This window comes from Rhinatrema bivittatum, chromosome 3 (genome assembly GCF_901001135.1).
Source record: "Rhinatrema bivittatum chromosome 3, aRhiBiv1.1, whole genome shotgun sequence".
In the NCBI taxonomy this organism is placed as follows: Eukaryota; Metazoa; Chordata; class Amphibia; order Gymnophiona; family Rhinatrematidae; genus Rhinatrema; species Rhinatrema bivittatum.
Window position 1 is genome coordinate 357556155 of NC_042617.1, and position 24742 is coordinate 357580896.

At 46.7% G+C, this 24742-nt stretch overlaps 1 protein-coding gene across 2 annotated transcripts in view; it reads left to right on the forward strand.

The window, feature by feature from the left end:
• Positions 1-24742, forward strand: part of MDN1 (midasin AAA ATPase 1) — a 765271-nt gene that overhangs the window by 438158 nt on the left and 302371 nt on the right. For both annotated transcript variants that reach the window (XM_029595415.1, XM_029595414.1), the window contains exon 57: positions 13961-14192. In XM_029595415.1, coding sequence (XP_029451275.1) covers positions 13961-14192 — 232 coding nt within the window. The remainder of the gene's footprint in view (positions 1-13960; positions 14193-24742) is intronic.

Sequence of the window (24742 nt, forward strand, 5' to 3'; positions counted from 1 at the left end):
TTCTTTGGTATGGTCCAGTCTTCGGCAAGGGGAGTGACATCTATAGTGGTGGCTGAAAGGCTCTGACTATAAAACTGGTTGGCAGACTCTAGCTCCACAACCAATCTGATAAAGCTTCCCTTTGGAGGATGGCTTTTGTCTGGAGAGGAGCTGGGGAGGATGACTAAGGCCCAGGGAGTCTCTAAGGTTCCCAGGCTCTTGAAGGTAAAGCTTGTTGCTTCACTCCCGTAATATCAGGATTTCAGGACATTCCAAGAGGAACAAACCTTGTCCAGTCAAAGATCTAGGGAGTATGGAAGGTTCTTCAGGAACCAGTTCCTCAAAGCTACCCAATGATCCCTTGTTCCAGAGACAGGTGGCCACCTATATCGCCTTTATCTGAGATGGGCCAGGAAGAGGAAAATGGTTAAAACCACACTGTGGAGGCTTCTCGGGCTGGGGGCTGTGATTCCAGTACCAAGAGACCAGAAAGCCTTCGGCTAATTCTTCATCTATTTTGAGGTTCTGAAGGAGGCTCCTTCTGTTTTCTTAATTTGAAGCAAGTCTATGAGTTTTTGAAGGTGACTCTTTGCAGGATAGAGACCTTAAGGTCTGTAACTATGGCCATCCAAAAAGGGAGGGTTCTTGACACCCTTGAGTTCGAAGAATGCTTATTTTCACATTTTCATACAGAAGGACCATCAGCGCTTCCTTTGTTTTGTAGTACTGGAACACTATTTCCAGTTCTGAACTCTTCTGTTTGGACTAGCAACAGCCCTTTCTGAAGGAGTTGAAGTTGATTGCCATTTTCCCCAAGAATAATGTATAGCCATCTCAGATATTGGAGTATCTGGGAGTTTAGTTCATTATGAAGATAGGGAATGTTCATCTAAAGAACCAGGGGATTGAGAAGTTGTGTGGTCAAGATCAGGCGTTTGGTTTGGCCAGGAATCATGTGGTATGCTCCTATCTGCAGGTTGCATCATGGCGTCTGTGTTGGACCTAGTGGTGTGAGTGAGATGACACATACGTCCGTGTGGAGTCCCTAGTCTCAAGACTATTCCAGACACCTATCACTGCCACAGTCAATGAGACTAGGCTTGTGGTGGTGGATGGACTGCAATTTTATGTCTCTGTTAGTGGGTTGGGCAGTCACCATGATGTTCCACTTCGCCACAGTACTAGCATGCATAAATCATCTGAGAGGAACGTAAAGTAGTCGAGCATCGCTAAAGAGAGACCTATTTATTTGTTGGGCAGAAGTGAATTTGGAGGCCTTGTCGGCATCTCCAGTAGTAGGTGTGGACAATGTGCAGGCGCATTATCTGTCACTATGTAGTGCACCTGGGGGAATGGTCTCTCTCTCAAGAGCCTTCTATTTAATTATTACCAGATGGGGTCTGCCAGACATGGATCTGATGGCGGTCAGCAAGGATGCAAAGATGTGCATGTTTTTTGGCTGAAAGAGGTGCTATTTCGTCCGGACTCGATGCTATATTACAGGATTAAGTGTTGCAGCCAGTTTTGTACATCTTTCCACCTTGGCCCATAATAGGCAGGATGCGTCAGTCATTTGTCATCTGGGCCTAGTGTTATAGCTGTTCCGGATTGGACATGTCAACTGTGGTATGTGGCTCTATCATCTGCTTTGCAGCAACCCTCTATAAAGCTTCCGTCCCACAGGGAATTGCTGTCCCAGTATCCCATGTTTCATGTGGATTTGGATCAATTTAGGTCTTTCAGTTTGGCCCTTGAGGAGAGCATGGTTAGTGAAGAGAGGTTATTCTTAGGTTATAGCAGCCACTCTTCTAAAGGCTAGGAATTTTCCTCCTCCTTGGCTTGCGTTCATATATGGAAAGTGTTTGAAGACTGGTGCACTGGGCATCAGTGTGCCCCTGGGCTTCTTGCAGGAAGGCCTCTCTAAGGGCTTGGCTGTGAACACATTGAAGGTGCAAGTGGCAGCTCATGCTCTCTTAAAGGGGGGCGTATGCAAGGTCATTCACAGTCTTCTCACGCAGATGTCTCTTTTTGAGAGGTCTGAGTCATATAAGGTTTCTGCTTCGAATTCCAGTCCTGCTCTGGGATTTGAATTTAGTTTTGGCCTCCTGGGCAGGATCTCAATTCACTTCTCTTAAGTCTGTGTGTCTATAACTGCTTATTTATTTTATTTACATATTTTATATGCCGTTGTTCCAAATGAAGACCTCAACAGTTTACAAATTAAAATACATAATATAAAAATAAAATTAATAATGTAGAACTGTTTGTTTGGCTCAGAGAATATTGGAGTTACAGTTGCTTTCATGTGGGCAACCTTTTCTGTTGGTTACCAAGGGATAGGATCCAAATTCATATGGTTCTCTCCTTTCTGAATGTTTCAGAATTCCATTTCCATCAGTCAATCTCCTTACCTTTGTTTAGTAAATAAAGATGGTGACTATTACGCCTTTCTTCTTACCTTGGAGGTGTAGACACGTATTGTAGTGTCTCAAGATCACATGCATGTTTAGGAGATCAGAACATCTATGCTCTTGTATAGTGGAGTATGAAAGGGAGAAGTGGCCTCTGGGGGCTATGGTGGTATGATGGTTTAAGGAAGGGATTACAGCAGTTTGTGAACTCTAGTGTTCATTGCCAAAGTAGGTGCTGGCTCGCTCCACAAAGGCACTTGCGAGTTTGTGGACAGATTTGTCTCCCCTTTAGTGATCTGTAAGGCACAACTTGGCATTACTGCCTGGATGTCAGGGCTAGAGAGGAGGTTTCCTTTGCCTTGGTGGTTTTATGAGGAGCTTGGGTAATTCCCACTGGTATGGACTGGTCTTACTGGATGAAGAGGAAGATGAAATTACTTCTTACCTGATAATTTCCTTTCCTTGAATACAGTCAGAGCAGTCCAGGACCTTCCCTATGCTGCTGGTATCTTCAGTGTCTTCATTCCAGGCATTCATAAGATGTTTTTGCAGGCAAGTGGAGTTAGGAAGCACAATGAATGTTCATGCTTCACTACAAGTAAGCACTTTCTCATTTTACTGTTTGGACACTGTTCTTTAATTTCTGCTTCCCGATTCTTTCGGAAGTCCACTGGTTAAAAAAAAAAAAAAAGGGTGGGGGTAATACTGTTAAATCATTGATTTGTGTGTTCTCAGTTATTGTTACAGAAATACTGGCAGGCTAGTGTCAGCACAGAGGTATATAAGGAGCGACAGCAAGCCTATTGATCTGTCTCAATCTGCTAGATGGCATGCATAGCTCACTGGTCAACTGTTTTCAGGGAAAGGAAATTATCAATTAAGAAGTAATTTCATCTTTTCTTATCACATGGACATGGCATCCAGCATGGATCTTTATCCCAGGACAAGCAGGATGATAGTCCTCACATATGGGTGACGTCACTGGATGGAGCTCTATCACGGAAAACTTTCTGTCAAAGTTTCTAGAAACCTTTGACTTACACACTGAGCCAACTGAGCATACCCAGCGTGCCATTATCCCTCGAGCCACAGGGGTCTCCCTTCAATTCATTTTTCTTTGATCGGTGACAAAACTAAGTATTTCCGATCAATACCGTCCTTATTTTATCGGTGACCGTAGGCCATCGACTGCTGTCCAGCCTTAAGTTTATCATTATGGCAACTGGGTTCAAAAAATGCCCAAATTGCCCCCGTACGATGTCTATCACCAATCCTCATATTGAATGTGTTTTATGTCTGGGCGCAGGACATAATGTTTCTTCATGTCCTCAATGTGCCGAGATGACATCAAAAGGTAGACTGGCCCATCTAGAGAAAATGGAGCATCTCTTCAAAATTCAGCAGCTTCCATCAACATCGACGCAGTCTTCACCAGCAGGGGTTTCCAAAAAGGTAATAATAAAAACCCGCCGAGTACATGAGGGTAGTGGGGACCCACTTTCCCCGACTCCATCCAAGGCGTTAACTAAATCTGCTTTGGTGCTGGAAAAAAGAACCGAGCACAGAGAAAAGCATCTACACCAGCATCGACGTGAAACACCCAGTTCCAGATCCGATCCTGGGGCAGGCTAGATGGCTATCGAACCACCCATCAAGAAGGCAAGGGTAGAGGATTCATCGATGCCTTAGACACCACAAGATCAAGGCAATCCCCACTGATATTGGTGCCGGGTACAGTGCCCCCACAGGGACCTGTGGAGGAGCCAGTTTTGCCTACTCTGCCACCCCCATAGCTGTTCTGTCTTCATCAGCTATACGGAAGGAACTGGACGGATTTATCCACCAGGCAGTAGTCTATGCCCTCCAAGAACTTCATCCACCAGTGCTGGAGACATCTATTCTCACACCACTGCTGATTAGACTTGATTCATTGATCGGTGCCCTGCCGACGCAACCTGCGCCATCGATGCCGAAGACACCGATCAAGCATCCGAAAGTCCCGATACTGATTCTGGGCTCTTTAGATGATGGAAGCACCGACTCGGACCAACAGCCATCGGCACAGCCAATGCCAGGACCGTTGGGACTCTCAGGATCGAGATGTCAGATTCCTCCATCGATGCCGCATCCATTGCCATCAATGCCACAGAGGCATAAACAAAAACCACCGATGGATTCATCGAAGGCTATACAGCCACTGATGCCATTTTCCCTTCCTCCTTCCAGTCCATATCCACACACCTTATCAGACACCTGGGAGGATGTGGACACCGATTCCTCTACTGAGGATATCCTATCAGACCCATCTCCACTAGAGGAAAGGAGAAAATCACTGCCTGAGGACCTCTCCTTCTCAAACTTTGTACGAGAAATGTCTGAAACAATCCCCTTCCAATTATTAACAGAAGAGGATACAAGCCACAGGACTTTAGAGGTCCTTCAATTTGTTGATGCTTCTAAAGAAATAGTTGCCATACCAGTGCATGAAGTGCTAGTTGACCTTCAACATTGCCTTTGGGAGCATCCCTGCTCTGTTCCACCGGTAAACAGAAGGACAGATGCCACGTATTTGGTACAACACATATCTGGGTTCCAAAAGCCTCAGCTCCCATACCAATCTGTTGTGGTAAGAGTCTGCGCAGAAAAGATCAAAGAGGATTAGGCCACACTCCTCTACACTTCCTGGGAAAGAGCAAAACATTTTAGATAATTTGGGACGTAAGATGTTCCAGGGTTCCATGCTCTTATCTAGAATTGCCTCATACCAATTATATGTCGCAATACCAAAGAAATTTGTGGAAGCAGATGCAAGAATTCTCAGAAACTCTTCCACAACATCAAGACAATTTCAGTTCCATCATACATAAAGGTCTAGAAGCTGGGAAGCACGAGGTACATGCGGCCTATGTCTCATTTGAGTCCTCCTCCAGAATGGCAGCCACTGGTATTAGTGCCAGAAGATGGTCATGACTGAAGGCATCCGACCTCAGGCCTGAGGTCCAAAAAATTAGCTGATCTTCCTTGCACAGGTGAAAACCTGTTCGGAGAAAAAGTGCAAATTGCAGTGGCGCAATTGAAAGATCATAATGAAACTCTGTGCCAACTGTCAATGATTACTGCAGAAACTCCATCTTCTGCAAGACGTCCATCCAGAAAGGATACAAGAAAGCCATTCTATCGACCATGCAGGTATTATCCACCAGCTCTTTTTGGTAGGACAACACGGCCATCCCAGAGAGCTCATCCCAGGCAGCCAAAAACATCCAGACCTCAGCCTCCTCCTCAGATAGGCCAGGCATCTGGGTTTTGAAAAACTCCCAGAGAACAGCAGCCTCTCCAGAAACCCAAATCAACTGATTAAATCTTGGAGGCCGGGTTTCTTTCTTTCTACCCAATTGGATAAACATCACAACAGATAATGGATACTATCCATTATAACACAAGGTTACCATCTGGAGTTTCTCATGGTACCCAAAGATTCCCCACCAAACTCTCTCCGGGTACACAAGGATCATACTATTCTTCTAGAGACAGAATTATCCACCCTCCTGAGAGTCAGGGCTGTGGAACCTGTTCCCCGACCTCAACAGGGCAGAGGATTCTATTCCGGCTATTTTCTCATTCCAAAGAAAACAGGTGGACTCCGCCCCATCTTAGACCTTCGAAATCTCAACAAATTTCTACGAAAAGAAAAATTCAGGATGGTGTCCTTAAGCACCATGCTTCCCCTTCTGCAAACAGGAGATTGGCTCTGTTCTCTGGATCTTCAAGACGCTTACGCTCACATTCCAATATTCCCACCTCATCGCAAGTACCTACATTTCCTAGTGGGTCATCAACACTTTCAATACTGGGTTCTGCCCTTCAGACTTGCCTCGGCACCCCGGGTATTTACAAAGTGCCTAGCAGTAGCTGCAGCCCATCTACGCAAGAAAAGCATACACGTTTTTCCTTATCTGGACGACTGGCTCATCAAGAGCCAGTCGAAACAAGGAGCTGTTGATTCTCTCAAGCTCACAATCAATCTGCTTCACTTGTTGATTTCTTAACAACTACCAAAAATCCCACCTCATACCATCTCGCCTTCTGCAGTTTATTGGAGCAGAATTGAACACCACCGTATCAAAGGCCTTCCTACCAAAAGACCATGCAGACACATGCTCCGGACTAGCAAGATCTCTGCGCGCAAAGAAAACAGCTTTGGCCCATCAGTTCCTAACAATGCTGGGCCACATAGTTTCCATGGTCCATGTCACACCTATGGCCAGATTAGCCATGAGAATAACGCAATGGACTTTGAGATCACAATGGCTCCAAGCTTTTCAACCACTGTCATCTCCAATTCAAATAACTCACCAGTTAAGTTCATCTGTTCTCTGGTGGACAAACATGAACAACTTGCTAACAGGCATGCCCTTCCAGCAACCAGTTCCACAAGTATCCTTAACTACAGATGCATCCACCTTAGGTTGGGGAGTACATATAGAAAATCTTCAGACTCAAGGTACATGGACAAAACCCAAAGCAACATTTCAAATCAACTTCCTGGAGCTTCAAGCTATACGTTATGCTCTATATGCATTCAAGGACCTCCTTTCTCATACAGACAGACATCACAGTTGCCATGTGGTACCTGAACAAACAAGGAGGTATAGGCTCTTATCTCCTTTGCCAAGAAGCCGTGCAGATTTGGGACTGGGCCCAAACACATTCCATGTTTCTCCAGGCCACTTATCTAGCAAGCGTACACAAAGTAGTTGCAGATCGCCTCAGTCGTCAGTTCCATCCCCACAAATGGTCCCTGGATCCAGCGGTAACCAGAATCTTTCAACATCCCCTCTGTCACATCAGCACGTCTCATGCAAGTAAGGGAAAGAGCACTGTCACTGGCTAGTCCCGTACTATGGAACACCATGCCACCTGAAATATTACTGCAGAGTAATTTGAAAACCAATCTGAAAACCTGGCTTTTTAAACAAGCGTTTTACAAAGAGAACGAGAAAAACAGATGAGGAATAAAGACGCACCAAAGTCAGAAGCTGTTATTTTAACCTAACAATGCATTGTAATGGTAAAACCAAACCGCCTAAATGTTCCCAACAGACAAGCTTAACATACACACTTAGTTTTTAATTATGAATTGTTACCGTACAATGATGGCACATAACCAAGTTGTAATCTCTACCACCCATATGTTTCATCGTTGTGCCCTTATGTAAACCGTTGTGATGGTTAACTAACTTAACGACGGTATAGAAAAGTTTTTAAATAAATAAATAAACATTGGGGTCAATCAACAATGGACCTCTTTGCATTCGAACTGAATCACAAAGTGGATAGATTCTGCTCCCTACACAAGCAGAGAAACCAGTTAGCCATGGACAAGGGATCAATGATACTCATAGCCCCTTATTGGCCTCGACAAGTATGGTTTCCCATACTTCTCGACCTCTTGATCAGACAACCAATTCGCCTGGGCTCAGCACCCACTCTCTTAACTCAGGACCAGGCAGGTTGCGCCATCCCAACCTTCAGTCCCAATCCCTCACAGCCTGGATGTTGAAAGATTGATCCTGCAACCACTCAATCTTTAAAGTAATGTCTCTCAAGTGCTTGTAGCTTCACGAAAGACTTCCACACGAAAATCATATTGTCGTAAGTGGAAAAGATTCACCACCTGGTGCACGCAGGAAAGTATTGATACCTTTCCTGCCCCACATCATTTTTATTAGACTATCTCTGGCACCTTTCAGACTCTGGTCTCCAGATTTCGTCGGTAAGGGTACACCTGAGTGCAGGTGTACCCTAAGAATACACCTAAGGGTATCCTTAGGCAGCAAGAGGGGGGCTTCCCAGTCTTTTACATCGAGTGTCACGTATATGAATTTTTACCCACCGGTGAGAAGTTGTACATGTGCATGCGATGCAAAGAGCTCCTGGCTCTCGGAGAACGAGTCTGATCTCTGGAGGCTAGAGTGGCAGACCTGGAGGAGCTGAGACAGACAGAGAGGTATATAGATGAGACTTTCAGGGACATAGTAGCTAAGTCCCAACTTCAGACTGGCAGCCATGGTACTGCCTTGGAGGAAGAAGGTCTCATGATTGGAGAGCATCAACCTGGTGTAGCAGGAAAGAATCCTGTAGCAAGGACCTGCTCTTCAGGTGATGCACTATCTTTCGTACTGAGGATATCTCCCCAAGGCCTACTGCCCAGGAGGGAAGGGTTAGGTCGGCAGTCATAGTTGGTGATTCAATTATTAGGAATGTAGACAGCTGGGTGGCTGGTGGGCATGAGGATCGCCTGGTAACATGCCTACCTGGTGCGAAGGTGGCGGACCTCACGCGTCACCTAGATAGGATTTTAGACAGTGCTGGGGAGGAGCCGGCTGTCGTGGTACATGTGGGTACCAACGACATAGGAAAATGTGGGAGGGAGGTTCTGGAAGTCAAAATTACTCTTAGGTAGAAAACTTAAATCCAGAACCTCCAGGGTAGCATTCTCTGAAATGCTCCCTGTTCCACGCGCAGGTCACCAGAGGCAGGCAGAGCTCCAGAGTCTCAATGCGTGGATGAGACGATGGTGCAAGGAAGAGGGATTCAGTTTTGTTAGGAACTGGGGAACCTTTTGGGGAAGGGGGAGTCTCTTCCAAAGGGCTGGGTTCCACCTTAACCAGGGTGGAACCAGACTGCTGGTGCTAACCTTTAAAAAGGAGATAGAGCAGCTTTTAAACTAGAACAAAGGAGAAAGCAGGCAGTCGCTCAGCAGCGCATGGTTCGGAGAGAGGTATCTTCAAAGGATACTAATGATGCATTAGAATTAGGGCATCCCAACAGTGAGGTTCCAATAATAAGAAAAGTAGTCCAAGTGCCTGTAACTAAAAACTCACCTGAGCTAAAAAATTCTAACTTATCCCTATCAATTAAAAAGCAGAATGAAAATACAAACAAAAAACAAACTTTGAAATGTTTGTATGCAAATGCCAGAAGTCTAAGTAGTAAGATGGGAGAATTAGAATGTATAGCAGTGAATGATGACATAGACTTAATTGGCATCTCAGAGACATGGTGGAAGGAGGACAACCAATGGGACAGTGCTATACCGGGGTACAAATTATATCACAATGATAGAGAGGAGCACCCGGGAGGCGGTGTGGCGCTTTATGTCCGGGATGGCATAGAGTCGAACAGGATAAACATCCTGCATGAGAGTAAAAGCACAATTGAATCTTTATGGGTAGAAATCCCTTGTGTGTCGGGGAAGAGTATAGTGATAGGAGTATACTACCGTCCACCTGGTCAAGATGGTGAGACTGACAGTGAAATGCTAAGAGAAATTAGGGAAGCTAACCAAATTGGTAGTGCGGTAATAATGGGAGACTTCAATTACCCCAATATTGACTGGGTAAATGTATCATCAGGACACGCTACAGAGATAAAGTTCCTGGATGGAATAAATGATAGCTTTATGGAGCAATTAGTTCAGGAACAGACTAGAGAGGGAGCAATTTTAGACCTAATTCTGAGTGGAGCACAGGATTTGGTGAGAGAGGTAACTGGTGGGGCTGCTTGGCAATAGTGATCATAATATGATCAAATTTGAATTAATGACTGGAAGGGGGACAGTAAGCAAATCCACGGCTCTCGTGCTAAACTTTCAAAAGGGAAACTTTGATAAAATGAGAAAAATAGTTAGAAAAAACTGAAAGGAGCAGCTACAAAAGTAAAAAGTGTGCAAGAGGCATGGTCATTGTTTAAAAAAAATACCATCCTAGAAGCACAATCCAGATGTATTCCACATATTAAGAAAGGTGGAAAGCAGGCAAAACGATTACCAGCATGGTTAAAAGGGGAGGTGAAAGAAACTATTTTAGCCAAAAGATCTTCATTCAAAAATTGGAAGAAGGATCCAACAGAAGAAAATAGGATAATGCATAAACATTGGCAAGTTAAATGTAAGACATTGATAAGACAGGCTAAGAGAATTTGAAAAGAAGTTGGCCGTAGAGGCAAAAACTCACAGTAAAAACTTTTTAAAATATATCCGAAGCAGCCTGTGAGGGAGTCAGTTGGACCGTTAGATGATCGAGGGGTTAAAGGGGCACTTAGAGAAGATAAGGCCATCGCGGAAAGATTAAATGATTTCTTTTCTTCGGTGTTTACTGAAGAGGGATGTTGGGGAGGTACCCGTACTGGAGAAGGTTTTCATGGGTAATGATTCAGATGGACTGAATCAAATCACGGTGAACCTAGAAGATGTGGTAGACCTGATTTATAAACTGAAGAGTAGTAAATCACCTGGACCGGATAGTATACACCCCAGAGTTCTGAAGGAACTAAAAAATGAAATTTCAGACCTATTAGTAAACATTTGTAACCTATCATTAAAATCATCCATTGTACCTGAAGACTGGAGGATAGCTAATGTAACCCCCATATTTAAAAAGGGCTCCAGGGGAGATCCGGGAAACTACAGACCGGTTAGCCTGACTTCAGTGCCCGGAAAAATAGTGGAAAGTGTTCTAAACATCAAAATCAAAGAACATATAGAAAGACATGGTTTAATGGAACAAAGTCAGCATGGCTTTACCCAAGGCAAGTCTTGCCTCACAAATCTGCTTCACTTTTTTGAAGGAGTTAATAAACATGTGGATAAAGGTGAACCGGTAGATGTAGTGTACTTGGATTTTCAGAAGGCATTTGACAAAGTTCCTCATGAGAGGCTTCTAGGAAAAGTAAAAAGTCATGGGATAGGTGGCGATGTCCTTTCGTGGATTGCAAACTGGCTAAAAGACAGGAAACAGAGTAGGATTAAATGGACAATTTTCTCAGTGGGAGGGAGTGGGCAGTGGAGTGCCTCAGGGATCTGTACTGGGACCCTTACTTTTCAATATATTTATAAATGACCTGGAAAGAAATACGACGAGTGAGGTAATCAAATTTGCAGATGATACAAAATTGTTCAGAGTAGTTAAATCACAAGCAGATTGTGATAAATTGCAGGAAGATCTTGTGAGGCTGGAAAATTGGGCATCGAAATGGCAGACAATTTAATGTGGACAAGTGCAAGGTGATGCATATAGGGAAAAAGCTATAGTTACACAATGTTAGGTTCCATATTAGGTGCTACCACCCAAGAAAGAGATCTAGGCGTCATAGTGGATAACACATTAAAATCGTCTGTTCAGTGTGCTGCGGCAGTCAAAAAAGCAAACAGAATGTCGGGAATTATTAGAAAGGGAATGGTGAATAAAACGGAAAATGTCTTAATGCCTCTGTATCGCACCTTGAATATTGTGTACAATTCTGGTCGCTGCATCTCAAAAAAAGATATAATTGCGATGGAGAAGGTACAGAGAAGGGCTACCAAAATGATAAAGGGAATGGAACAGCTCCCCTATGAGGAAAGACTAAAGCGGTTAGGACTTTTTAGCTTGGAGAAGAGACGGCTGAGGGGGGATATGATAGAGGTGTTTAAAATCATGAGAGGTCTAGAACAGGTAAATGTGAATCGTTTTTTTAGTCTTTCAAATAATAGAAAGACTAGGGGGCACTCCATGAAGTTCGCATATGGTACATTTAAAACTAATCGGAGAAAGTTCTTTTTCACTCAACGCACAATTAAACTCTGGAATTCGTTGCCAGAGGATGTGGTTAGTGCAGTTAGTATAGTTGTGTTTAAAAAAGGATTGGATAAGTTCTTGGAGGAGAAGTCCATTACCTGCTATTAATTAAGTTGACTTAGAAAATAGCCACTGCTATTACTAGCAACGGTAACATGGAATAGACTTTTATTTTTTGGGTACTTGCCAGGTTCTTATGGCCTGGATTAGCCACTGTTGGAAACAGGATGCTGGGCTTGATGGACCCTTGGTCTGACCCAGCATGGCATGTTCTTATGTCTTAAAGAACTTATTTCCAATATAATCCCAACTCCTTCCACATCCAACCTGCTGTGATTTCCGGCTGCCTTATTTTTCCCAACAGTACGCCAGATGTTGTGCAGGTTGCACAAGTTGTACACTATTGGTCCAATACAAGGATGACTCAGCCTGTAGCTTGCTAAACACCCATATGTGAGGAATATCATCCTGCTTGTCCTGAGATAAAGCGAAATTGCTTACCTGTAATAGGTGTTATCCCAGGACAGCAGGATGTAGTCCTCACAAAACCCACCCGCTACCCCGCGCAGTTGGGTCCGAAACATTTTATTATTTTATTTTTGCTAACGCTTATTGCTACAAACAAGTCTGAAGGGAGACCCCTGTGGCTCGAGGGATAATGGCATGCTGGGCATGCTCAGTTGGCTCAGTGTGCCAGTCAAAAGTTTCTAGAAACTTTGACAGAGTTTTTCGTGATAGGGCTCCGTCCAGTGACGTCACCCATATGTGAGGACTACATCCTACTGTCCTGGAATAATACCTATTACATGTAAGCAGTTTTGCTTTCTTCAAATGAAGTATTGGTCGATAGCCCAAAGATTTGAGAATATGGTTATTTTTTGTTTCCCTGGGTGATGGTTTGGCATTAGTGTTTTCTTGTAATTTTTTTTTTTTTATTGTATAGCTGTCAGTTTTTACCTGCCATTGGAGATAATTTAATTTTAATTCCATATATTCTGCAGAATATCCTTTCTCTATATTGTATGGTTTTTTTTTTAAGGAGGCAGCACTATCTTTGCACTAAAAAATCTTTTCACTTCACATGCAGCAAAACTTCCACATATGATTCACTCAGCCATCCCCAACAGCAAGTTTCACATCCTACTCTTACAGAGCATAAGGTGAAGCAAAGTCACGGTAGTGACTTTACAATTGCCATATCTTCACGGCAAGGAAGTGCTTACATTTTTCTTTTAAATGTACTCAAAGGCAAATTTTAAAAGCCCTACGTGCCCCAAAGCCAGGAGATAACGTGCAGAAATTGGGCTGGCACGCACTGCATGAATTTTAAGAAACATGCACATATCTCCATGCAGAAAACTTTTTATCAGAAAGGGGCAGGGATTTGTCTGGGCTGGACATGGGCGTTGCTGGGTTTATGAATGAAACCAGCGCGTAAGTATTTATATGTTGAAGTGGGCGCCAGGGAACCCGCCCCGTAATGTTACTTTTGCTATGGTTGACATGTAAGTCATAAAACACACAAAAAAAAACAAAACTAGGCTAGTTAGCGGGGTTTTAAGGGTTGAGCCTAATAGAGTAAAAGGGAGGCTATTTAACTGGCGGGGTTAGGAAGTCCTGTCCTTTGCCTGGGCGAACTGGGAACGAACTGGGGAATGAATCTGGTAATTGCTTCGGCGATGCTTTTGTTAAAATCCCCCCACTTGTGCTGTAGAGGTGTCATTTGTACGTGTGTGTTCGCACCCTAATAAAATTGTGCACACACGTTCAACCTATTTTATACCATGCACGCATATATTTGTATATGTTATAAAATGGCCTCATCCCCTGGTGTAAGTTGGCATACAAAATAGCTTCATTTCACTTTGTGTGACACATCTGAAAGTTTCAACACAACAGATCTGCATGCATTTTGATCTCCTTTCTCTAATCCTCATCTTTCTTCTCCAGATGAACTGAAACGTTTGGTGGACTCAAAGTACTCCCAGCTGAAAGCAGAAGGTGTCCTGAGCTGCCGTCCAGCACAGTCTCAACTTGGTGACGCACCTGCGACAGAGCCACATGCAGCATCTCTAATCCAGCTGGCTGGCAGAGTCCAGCTGTGGCCTGCCCTGGAGTACTTGACTCTGCTCTGGCAATACAAGCTGACAGCAGATATTATAGCTCACACATGTTCTAAAGGGTAAGGAAAATGAGACCGCATTATTCAGGAATCTTCATTTATGTATTTATTTTTATATACAGACATTCAGTCTGTAGGTATTTCCCTATCCCCAGAGGCTTACAGTCTAAGTTTGTACCTGAGGCAATGGAGGGTAAAGTGACTTGCCCACACTCACAAGGAGCGACAGCAGGACTCAAGCCCTGGTCTCCTGGTTCATAGCCCACTGCTCTAACCACTAGGATACTCACTCCACTCTTTCCCTCAGAAAATTAAGCACCTTACTAGAATGTTGATCTAGTTTTGCAGTAACTCTTATAGCTATAGTTTGTGAGACCAATGCTAGGGATAATTAAAAAAAAAAAAATCATATGCTCAAAATTTGAGATAAATGCTTTTATTAAGTATGCACTTACTACTTTCCCTCACCCTTGGTTCCTATGTGGGACAATCCAAATTCCCTCTTGTGTTCACCAAAATAAACTACCGCTTAGTCAGGTGATTAAAGAAGGTAAGCCTTTGAATCTTGAAATTTTGATGAGAAAATTTGGAACACGAGACATCCATTTTTAAATATTTTAGATTTTAGAGCCTCTGATTATGTAACGTTTTGAAGACAAAGGTGACAGGAGACTTATTTTTTGAAAAAGTAATCAGGAGACCACCTAAACCCATTGGTCTGAACTGTCAGTGGTATATTTCTTTAGTGCAAAGCACTGCCAAGATTTTTCCTACTGGGAAGGACTGGGACAACGATGTATAATCTGCACAAAGAGCAGCATTTATTATGTTAAGCAAATTGCTGGGCAGACTAGATGGACCATTTCTTCTTTGCTGTCATTACTGTATTATGTCACTATGTTAAACTTGTTCTGATGTATATTCCCTGTACGTACTCTGATCAGTCCAGACAGTGGGTTATGTCCCCCTTCCAGCAGATGGAGTCAGTGAAAACTTTGAAGGGTGCTCCCATATAAGCTAGTGCACCCTCTGTCATCCTTCAGTATTCTTCTGACTCCAGCAGATGAGTGGCTGAACTCTAGTTCCCCACTAAGACTTCTGAAAAGCTAAATATAGTGCTCTTTTCTCTATTTCTTAGCTTCCCACCTATCTTAAGATGGATCAAGGTTAACAGAGGATAGTTTAAAAAAAAATAAGACAGGGAAAGCTCAGACCCTTGTCTAGGGCCCAGCAATCTAACTTGCAGGAAGAGCTGTTTTTCAGTCTCCATTGCTGTATTTGCTTTGAGGGGTGGTAAGTTTTTGTACCTTTCTTGCAGATTAGATTTGTAAGCCCCGGGGTGCAATTTGGTGGTCCAACCTGACCCCCTTTTCCTCCGAGCCAACCCACTGCCCTAAGAAGTCGTTTTGCCTCAGGTCAGCCTCCACAGAGACGCGACATTCCTCTGTGTGGTGTAAATAGCAATTCAGGCAGGTCGGGGAGAAGGAGTAGTGCTGCAGAGGGTTTTTTTTCCCTGCTCCTCGCAGCCACTCACCAGCGATTCGTCGGCGGCTCAGCTCACAGTCCCATGCCGCGGTCCTCGAGGTGCTGCATGTGCGGAGAGTCCGGTTCCCGCTCTCCCGCGAGGGGATCTGCGCGAGATGCCTCCCTGGTGGGGAGGGTTCCTTGTGGCTGGCAGGACGAGCAGGTTCACGCGCGATGGCACACCTCGATGCACGGAGGCTGTCCCCGATCCCGCCTAGCGCGAGAACAGCGGCCATCTTTGATTCTGAGCCGACTGCTCCAGAGCAGCCAGGGGACGATTCGGACGCCAGTTCTTCAGTGCTGCTGCCGATCCTGACCCCTGTCAACCCCCTGGACCCTTGTCTAACTGCAGGAGACCCCCCCCCCCCCCCCCCCCCGTCCCTCTGTGCCTTCTTCTGGGCCACCTGCACTTTCGGCGGATTTTGTGCTTTTAATGCACAATGCCTACCTGCATCCTCCTGCAGCACTACTCCTAAGGTGAGCAGGATGGCCTCCGGGATGCCCTCAAGGAGTGTGGGGGCCTCAGGACCTGGGGTTCATCAAGGTGCCTCCAGGGTCCGTGTGGTCCATCATCCTCCGGGGGGCTTGGCTCCTCTTCCTCAAGGCCCTCTCCCGGAACCAGACCTGGATGAACCCTCTCTGATGGCTCAGATGGAAAGGAATGATCCCCGGGTACTGCGTCTCTTCCAGAAGGATGAGTTGGATCCGCTTATCCCATATGTCGTGCAGGAATTGGATATCGAGGATCCACACGACTCTCCAGGGCCTTCACCAGCTAAGCAGGGGGACCCCGTGCTCTCGGGTCTACGTCCACCATCAAGGTCTTTTCCTTCCCATCCTATGCTACTGCAATTGCTGTCCCGGAAATGGGATTCCCCAGAAGCCTCCCTCAAGGTGGGTAGAGCTATGGATAAGCTATACCCCCTCCCAGATGATTTTCTGGAGCTCCTCAAGGTTCCCAAAGTGGACGTGTCAGTATCTTCAGTGATGAAACGAACTACCATTCCGGTGACAGGAGGTGCTGCCCTACGGGATACGCAGGATAGAAAGCTCGAGGTATATCTCAAGAGAGTATTCGAGGTGTCTGCTCTGGGCGTCAGAGCGGCGATCTGTAGTTCCTCACGCAACGGGCAGGACTCCGATGGGTCCAACAGCTCCTCAGTACACAAGAGCTGTCTCCTGCTGAAGCGCAGCAGGCTGACTGCCTGGAGGCCGTGATAGCGTATGGGGCAGATGTGCTATATGACCTGCTCTAAGTTCTGGCTAGGTCTATGGTTTCAGCAGTCTCGGCCAGACGCCTCCTGTGGCTCCGCAACTGGTTGGCGGATTCCTCCTCCAAGACCCAGTTGGGCTCCCTACCCTTCAAAAGGAAATTACTCTTTGGAGATGATCTGGACCAGATTATCAAGTCACTCGGCGAGAATAAGGTCCACAAGCTGCCAGAGGATTGGCCGCGGGCTGCTAGGACCTTCGGTTCCACTAGAAGCCGTTTCCGGAGCCAAAGACATTTCCGTCCATCAAGAACAGCTGCCTCTCATCCGCCCTCTTTGCGTTCCCAGTCCTGGTCTCATTCCTTTTGTGACCGAAGACCGGCCCGGGATAATCTTCCCCAGGGGGCAGCTCCCAAATCTTCACAATGAGTCCATGCCGGCCCATTCCTCAGTCCCCAGGATAGGGGGCCGTCTCTCCCTCTTCCAAGAGGAGTGGGTCAAGACTACCTCGGATCAGTGGGTCCTGGATATTCTAAAGCACGGTTACGCTTTAGATTTTGCTCATCCTCTAAATGACATGTTCCTCTTCTCTCCCTGCAGACCACCACAGAAGCAACTCATAGTATGTCAGACACTTGACAGGCTCCTGGCCCTCGGAGCAATTCGCCTGGTTCCTCTGACTGAAGTGGGAGCTGGCCATTACTCCATCTACTTTGTAGTCCCCAAGAAGGAGGGCTCCTTCCGTCTGATCCTGGATCTCAAGATGGTCAACAAAGCCCTCAGGGTCCCACCTTCAGGATGGAGACCGTACTCTCAGTGATAGCGTCTATACACAGCGGAGAATTTCTGCCTCCTTGGATCTGACGGAGGCTTATCTCTACATTCCCATCCTCAAGGTGCATCAGCGCTTCCTTCGCTTCAAGATTCTGGGACAGCATTTTCAATTCCAAGCCCTGCCTTTTGGACTGGCGACAGCTCCCCCATACCTTCACCAAAGTAATGGTAGTAGTGGCTGCAGCCCTCAGGAGGGAGGGAATCCTGGTCCACCCCTATTTGGACAATTGGCTCATTCAGGCAAAGTCCCTGGTCCAGTGTCAATGAGCGATAGACAGAGAGTTGCATCTCCTTCAGTCCCTCGGATGGGTGGTCAATTTCTCCAAGAGCAGCATTACGCCATCTCAGTTCCTGGACTTCCTAGGAGCACACTTCGATACAGCTGTGGGCAAGGTACTGCTGCATCCGGATCGGGCCTGGGCTCTCATCTCCCAGGTACAGTGATTCATTTCGCGCTTTCTTCCCACAGCCTGGGATTGTCTTCAGGTTCTGGGCACTATAGCGTCCACTATCGATCTGGTACCTTGGGCTTTTGCGCATATGCGTCCTCTGCAGAGAGCCTTGCTCTCCCGCTGGAAACCGGTTTCTCGGGAGTTTCAGGCCATCCTCCCGCTGCCAGAAAGGACCAAGAACAGTCTGGCCAGGTGGCTCAACCTGGATCATTTGTTAAAGGGAGTAACCTTGGCAGTCCCTCAGTGGGTGATTGTCACCACAGACACCAGTCTCTCCAGTTGGGGAGCGGTCTGTCAGACTAAATCGGCACAGGGGATGTGGACGGAGTTGCAAGCATCCTGTCCGATCAATCGCTTGGAGACCAGAGCGGCACACCTGGCGTTGAAGCATTTTCTACCCTTAGTCCAGCATCAGGCAGTTCAGATTCTGTCAGACAACGCAACAGTAGTGTACATCAATCGTCAGGGGGGGAACAAAGAGTCATCACGTTTCTTGGGAGACGGACAAGTTGCTGGCGTGGGCAGAGGTCCACCTTTCCCGCCTAGCGGCCTCTCATATCACAGGAGTGGACAACGTTCAAGCCGACTTCCTGAGTCGTCAACGCATAGATCCTGGAGAGTTGGAACTCTCCGAGGAAGCAGTGGCACTTTTATTAAGTCGGTGGGGGTCTCCCTACCTGGACTTGATGGCCACTCCACGGAACGCCAAAGCTCTGCGATTCTTCAGCTGCAGAAGAGAGTATGGCTTGGAGGGAGTGGATGCCTTAGTCCTTCCCTGGCCACAGCACATTCTCCTCTACGTGTTTCCACCATGGCCCCTGGTGGGAAAGGTAATCCAAAGAGTAGAGAGTCACTACGGTCCAGTAATTCTGGTGGCGCCAGAATGGCCACGTCACCCATGGTTCACGGACTTGGTTAACCTCGTAGTGGACGGCCCTCTTCGCCTGGGACATCTACCACACTTACTGTGCCAGGGTCCGGTATTTTTCGACCAGGCAGACCACTTTTGTCTTGCAGCCTGGCTTTTGAGAGGCGCCGGCTGAGAAGATGAGGATACCCGGAGGCCGTGATCTCGACCCTCCTCAAGGCTAGGAATATCTCTGCATCCATTGCCTATGTCTGAGTTTGGAAGGCCTTCAAGACCTGGTGTGGCTCCGTACCTGCCTCGCCGCGGAGCGCCTCAGTGGTTCAGATACTGTCGTTCCTGCAACAGGGCCTGGAAAAGAGATTAGCCTACAATTCCCTGAGGGTGCAGGTGGCTGCCCTCTGTTCCCTGATCAGCACCGGGAGGGAGCCCCCCTTTCCTCTCACCCAGACATTGTCCGACTTCTCAAGGGAGTGACACACGTTAAGCCTTCAGTACACGCTCTGTGTCCCTGATGGAGTCTCAACTTAGTTCTTCGAATTCTAGGTGGCCCACCTTTCGAACCGCTACAAGCCGCTACCTTCAAGGATCTTACACTCAAGACAGTCTTCCTGGTGGCTATTTGCTCTGCCCGCAGGATTTTGGAACTTCAGGCGCTATCGTGCAGGGAGCCCTATCTCCGTTTCATGGATTCAGGTGTTTCCTTGCTCAAGGTGCCCTCTTTTCTGCTCAAGGTTTTTTCCATGTTCCATATGAATCAGACGGTGGAACTCCCGTCTTTCTCAACTGAAGATTCCCGTGAGCTACGCAAACTTGATGTTAAGCACATCCTCATTCACTATCTGGAGGCCACAAATGACTTTCGCTTGTTGGATCATCTTTTTGTACTTTGGAGTGGCCCAAAGAAGGGGGGACAAAGCTTCGAAACCCACCATTGCTCGCTGGCTGAAAGAGGGCATCGCCTCAGTATATATTGGTGACGGTCGACAGCTTCCGGTGGGCATCAAGGACCATTCCCTCCGAGCTCACGCGGCTTCCTGGGCGGAGAGTCAATCCGTTTTGCCTCAGGAGATTTGCTGAGCAGCCACCTGGAAGTCTTTACATACCTTTGCTTGGCACTATCGTTTGAATCTACAGTCACTGGTTTTCTGCTCCATTGGCAATCGGGTCATTTGAGCAGGGCTATCCGGGGCTCACCCTAAGTAGGGAAGCTTTGGTACATCCCACTGTCTGGACTGATCCGGATATGTACAGGGAAAAGAAAATTATTCCTTACCTGCTAATTTTCGTTCCTGTAATAATACGGATCAGTCTAGACGCCCACCCTAAGGATTTATGGGATTGGGATTGTCTCTCTACTCAAATTGTTTTCCGTATACCACGTGTTTAGTGGCTGTTTCATGGTTCATTTTGCAAGTTTAGTTGCCTCTTAAAGTTTAGTACACACTGTACAGTTCAAGTTGAAAGGGTTTTATACCTTGATCCATCCATCTTGTCTCTTCAGGTTTTGATATTCTTAATACTGAAGGATGGCAGAGGGTGCACTAGCTTAAATGGGAGCACCCTTCGAAGTTTTCTCTGACTCCATCTGCTGGAAAGGGGACATAACCCACTGTCTGGACTGATCCGTGGTACTATAGGAACAAAAATTAGCGGGTAAGGAATAATTTTCTTATGCTTAAGGGAAGGTCAAATTGAGGGATTGAAGCATTGGGTTGAGAACCAGGGAAGCCAAGGTTCAAATCCTGCTTCTCTCTGATGTTCCTTGTGACCTTGAGCACATCACTTCACCCTCCATTGTCTCAGACATCAACTCGGATTGTAAGCCCTCTGGAGCAGTGACCTATCTACTATATTCAAGTTGTAACTTACTTTGAGCACAGGTTTGCAAAGGCAAGCAATTGAAAATTAAAGTCCACCTCAAACAGAGAGGAATGGTTTTAATATGTAGATGCTGTTTTGCCTTGGAGAGAGAATATAAAGCATGGTTTGGGGTCTCACCAATTTTGCTGGTTAAATTGGGACAAACAGGTACCTTCCTTTCTGTCCCACAAGACTTGTCAGACAAATGAGTTATACTCTCCTACCAGTAGTTGGAGGCATAGAGCAACAGGTTTGTATATGCTCCCTTACTGATATCAGCCTGCCAGCATTCTGACTCCCAGCTGATGGTAGGATAGCCTATCGAAGCTGCTCTGAAATTAGATTCTGGTCTGGCAACGAGGAATCCTGTGGAAAAACCATTTGACTCCTAGGGCGACAGACCTTAGGATTTGATCTCCCCCAGTCAATTGGGCTTGGTCCCCGGAGGCCTTTAGGAGCTGTGGTACCTCTGGGCCAAGGAATGTCTGTAGCCTTCCTAAGCCCTTCTTCAACCTCCCCTCAGGCTTTCTCCGCTGCTTCTCCTTCCTCTTTTGACTGATATAGGTTCTGCCTACAGATAATTAAAACATTAATTTTAATGGATAAAGACCAGAATTGTTTTTGCTGTGCATCAAGAGAATTGAGCAGCTGCCCAGAGCATTTGCTCATTTCTTTGCATGTAGCCAGATGGACTCAGGACCAATGGGTATTGTGCTCTCCTGATAGCAGATGGGAGACTGAGTCAGATTTCAACTCTGACATCAAACTCCATATACCCGTGCAGCATGCTTAGCTCTTCAGTATTTCTCAGTCTCCCATAGCAGATGCGGACACTATCCAAAAGAGAATAGTGTAACATTTACAAGAAAGAAAATTTACCTTTAGGAAGAGAGCCCCGCTTCTCCTGCGGTGAAACCCAACGGTCCCTCCCCCAGTCGAGACTTTCCTGAGGTCGATTTGATATCCCTCAGAGATGAGCCTTAGTCTGCCGGCTGATTCCCAGCATGGACGTTGCCCCCAGGGTGGCTGAAGGCAGCAGCTGTGCAGATTCGAGCGCGGCGGTGAAGGTATTTCCCTCTCCCCCCCGCAGCTGGAGACTGCCCGGCATACGACCGGTAAGCACCGAGACTACGTAAGGTAGAAACCTTTTCTTCTAAGTCTCCGATCTCCAAGGCTCGAACCGATTTAAACACACAGTCCCAAGCAACCTCGTACTTCAGGAAGGTTTTAGTCCTTTCGGAACAAGCACAATAAGAGAGGAGCAAACTCAGGGGCAGGCTCCGGCCATGCCCCACAGTGAGAAGACTGAAACCCATCCACAGGAAGAAGACAGGAGGCAGACTTAACCTCTTCTACCAAAGATGGGTCGAAGTAACATCGGACGAGAGGGTCCTAACTATCATTTGAGAGGGGTACGCCTTGGAATTCCAAAGCATCCCCCCAGACAAATTTATGAGATAACCGTGCCACTCCCACTCCGAAACTGGCAGTGGAAACCACGCTAGCAAGACTACTCAGCCTGAAGGCAATACATCTGGTGCCTACGTCTCAACAAAATACTGGCCACTATTCCATCTATTTTATCGTTCCCAAGAAAGAAGGAACATTCTGACCCATCCTGGACCTCAAGACCATGAACCATTACCTGAAGGTACCACACTTCCGCATGGAAACCCTACGCTCCGTTATAATGGCAGTTCAACCGGGAGATTTCTTAACCTCCCTGGACCTCTCCGAAGCCTACCTTCACATCCCGGTCCATCAGGACCACTAGCGCTTCCTGCGCTTTGAGATAAAGGGCAATCATTACCAATTTCGAGCACTACCCTTCGGACTAGCCACCGCTCCCAAAACCTTCACCAAAATTATGGTGGTAGTAGCGGCTGCACTGAGGAAAGAAGGAGTTCTGGTACATCCTTACTTGGACGATTGGCTGATCAGAGCAAAGTCTCCGGAGGAGAGTCACCACGCGACCACAAGAGTCAAGAACTTACAAGAGCTCGGGTGGGTTATGAACACAACCAAGAGCTGCCTACAGCCCTCCCAGTCACTAGAATACTTGGGACCCAGGGGAATGGTTGCTGGCGGACACAGCCTTCCAGATGATAGTGAATCGATGGGGTCCCCCTTCCATGGACCTCCTAGCAACTTGTCACAATGCCCAAGTCCCCAGATTCTTCAGCCACAGATGAGAACCACAGTCTCAAGGAATCGAAGCTCTTATCCAGAACTGGCCAGAGGAAGACCTCCTGTATTCCTTCCCACCCTGGCTGCTACTGGGCAGGGTCATTCACAAGATAGAGCTCCACAGGGACTAGTCCTACTAGTTGCCCCAGATTGGCCAAGAAGACCATGGTATGCGGACATGCGAAGACTATTGGCTGGAATCCTCTGCGTCTACCGCCATACAGAGACCTTCTTCAGCAGGGACCGATCTCCCACGAAGACCCGTCTCGATTCTCTCTTACGGTATGGCCCTTGAGAGGACTAACCTAAAGAAGCGTGGCTACTCAAAGCTGTGATTGACACCCTGCTCCGAGCACGCAAGTTCTCCACATCTCTGTCTTACATACGAATCTGGAGAGTATTTGAAGCCTGGTGTGAATACGTCGCCCTCCTTCCGAGGACAGCCAAGATTCCCACGATCCTACAATTCCTACAGGATGGCATGCAGAAGGGGTTGTTTCTCAACTCCCTCAAGGTTCAAGTCGCTGCACTGGCCTGTTTCAGGTCCGAAGCGGACGGCATCAGACTATCAACTCATCTTGATGTGTCTCGCTTCCTGAAAGGAGTTAAACAACTCCGGCCACCTCTAAAGTGGCCGGTGCCTCTATGGAACCTCAACCTAGTACTAGACTTCCTAGCAGGGGAGTCCTTCAGACCAACAAGCGGCCTGTCTCTACGCCTCTTGACCTTAAAGACTGCATTGTTGATCGCAATATTCTCAGCTCGGCACATCTCCGAACTTCAGGCACTATCCTGTTGAGAACCATTCCTCAGGTTCACCCCAGGCACCATTCAACTGTGTACTGTACCATCCTTCCTTCCGAAAGTGGTTTCCCAGTTCCATATGAACCAGACCATATCCTTACCATCACCAGATGAACACAGATTCGGAAGACTCACGCCTCCTTCGCCACCTGAATGTCTGCAGAATCCTAGTCCGATACCTCAAGAGATTGGAAGCCTTGCGCAAAACTGATCACCTGTTCATCCTTCACAGCAGGAAGAAACAAGGGGAAGTGGCATCGCGGGCGACCATAGCCCGCTGGATCAAAGAAGTCATTAATGCTGCCTACATAGAGGCAGGAAAACCACTACCTCTACAGGTCAAGGCGCATTCTACAAGGGCCCAGGCAGTCTCCTGGGCTGAAACCAGTCTGCTTTCGCCAGCCGAGATCTGTCGGGCGGCGACATGGTCCTTCCTACACACTTCCTCCAGGATCTACCGCCTGGATGTCTAGGCCAGGGAGGATACAGCCTTCACAAGGGCAGCACTAAGTGGGCCATGGCCAGCCTTCCACCCGTTAGGGGAGTAGCTTTTGTACATCCCATTGGTCCAGAGTCCATCTGGCTACAGGCTAGGAAATGGAGAAATTACTTAGATAATTTTGTTTTCCTTGGTGTACACAGATTGACTCAGCATCCAGCCCATGGCTGCTCCAGAAATAGAGAACCTCTGATATCAATCTCAAGACTGTACAGATAAACCTCGGCCTACCTCTATGTTAAGACACCCGCAGTTACCTAGGTGTCAGGGTTTAATGTTTCAGCGCACCGGCAGCCTCCAGTGCCAAAATGTTTTTATATATATATCAGTTGCACCTGTTCAAAGTTAATCAAGTTATACTCAAGTTTAAT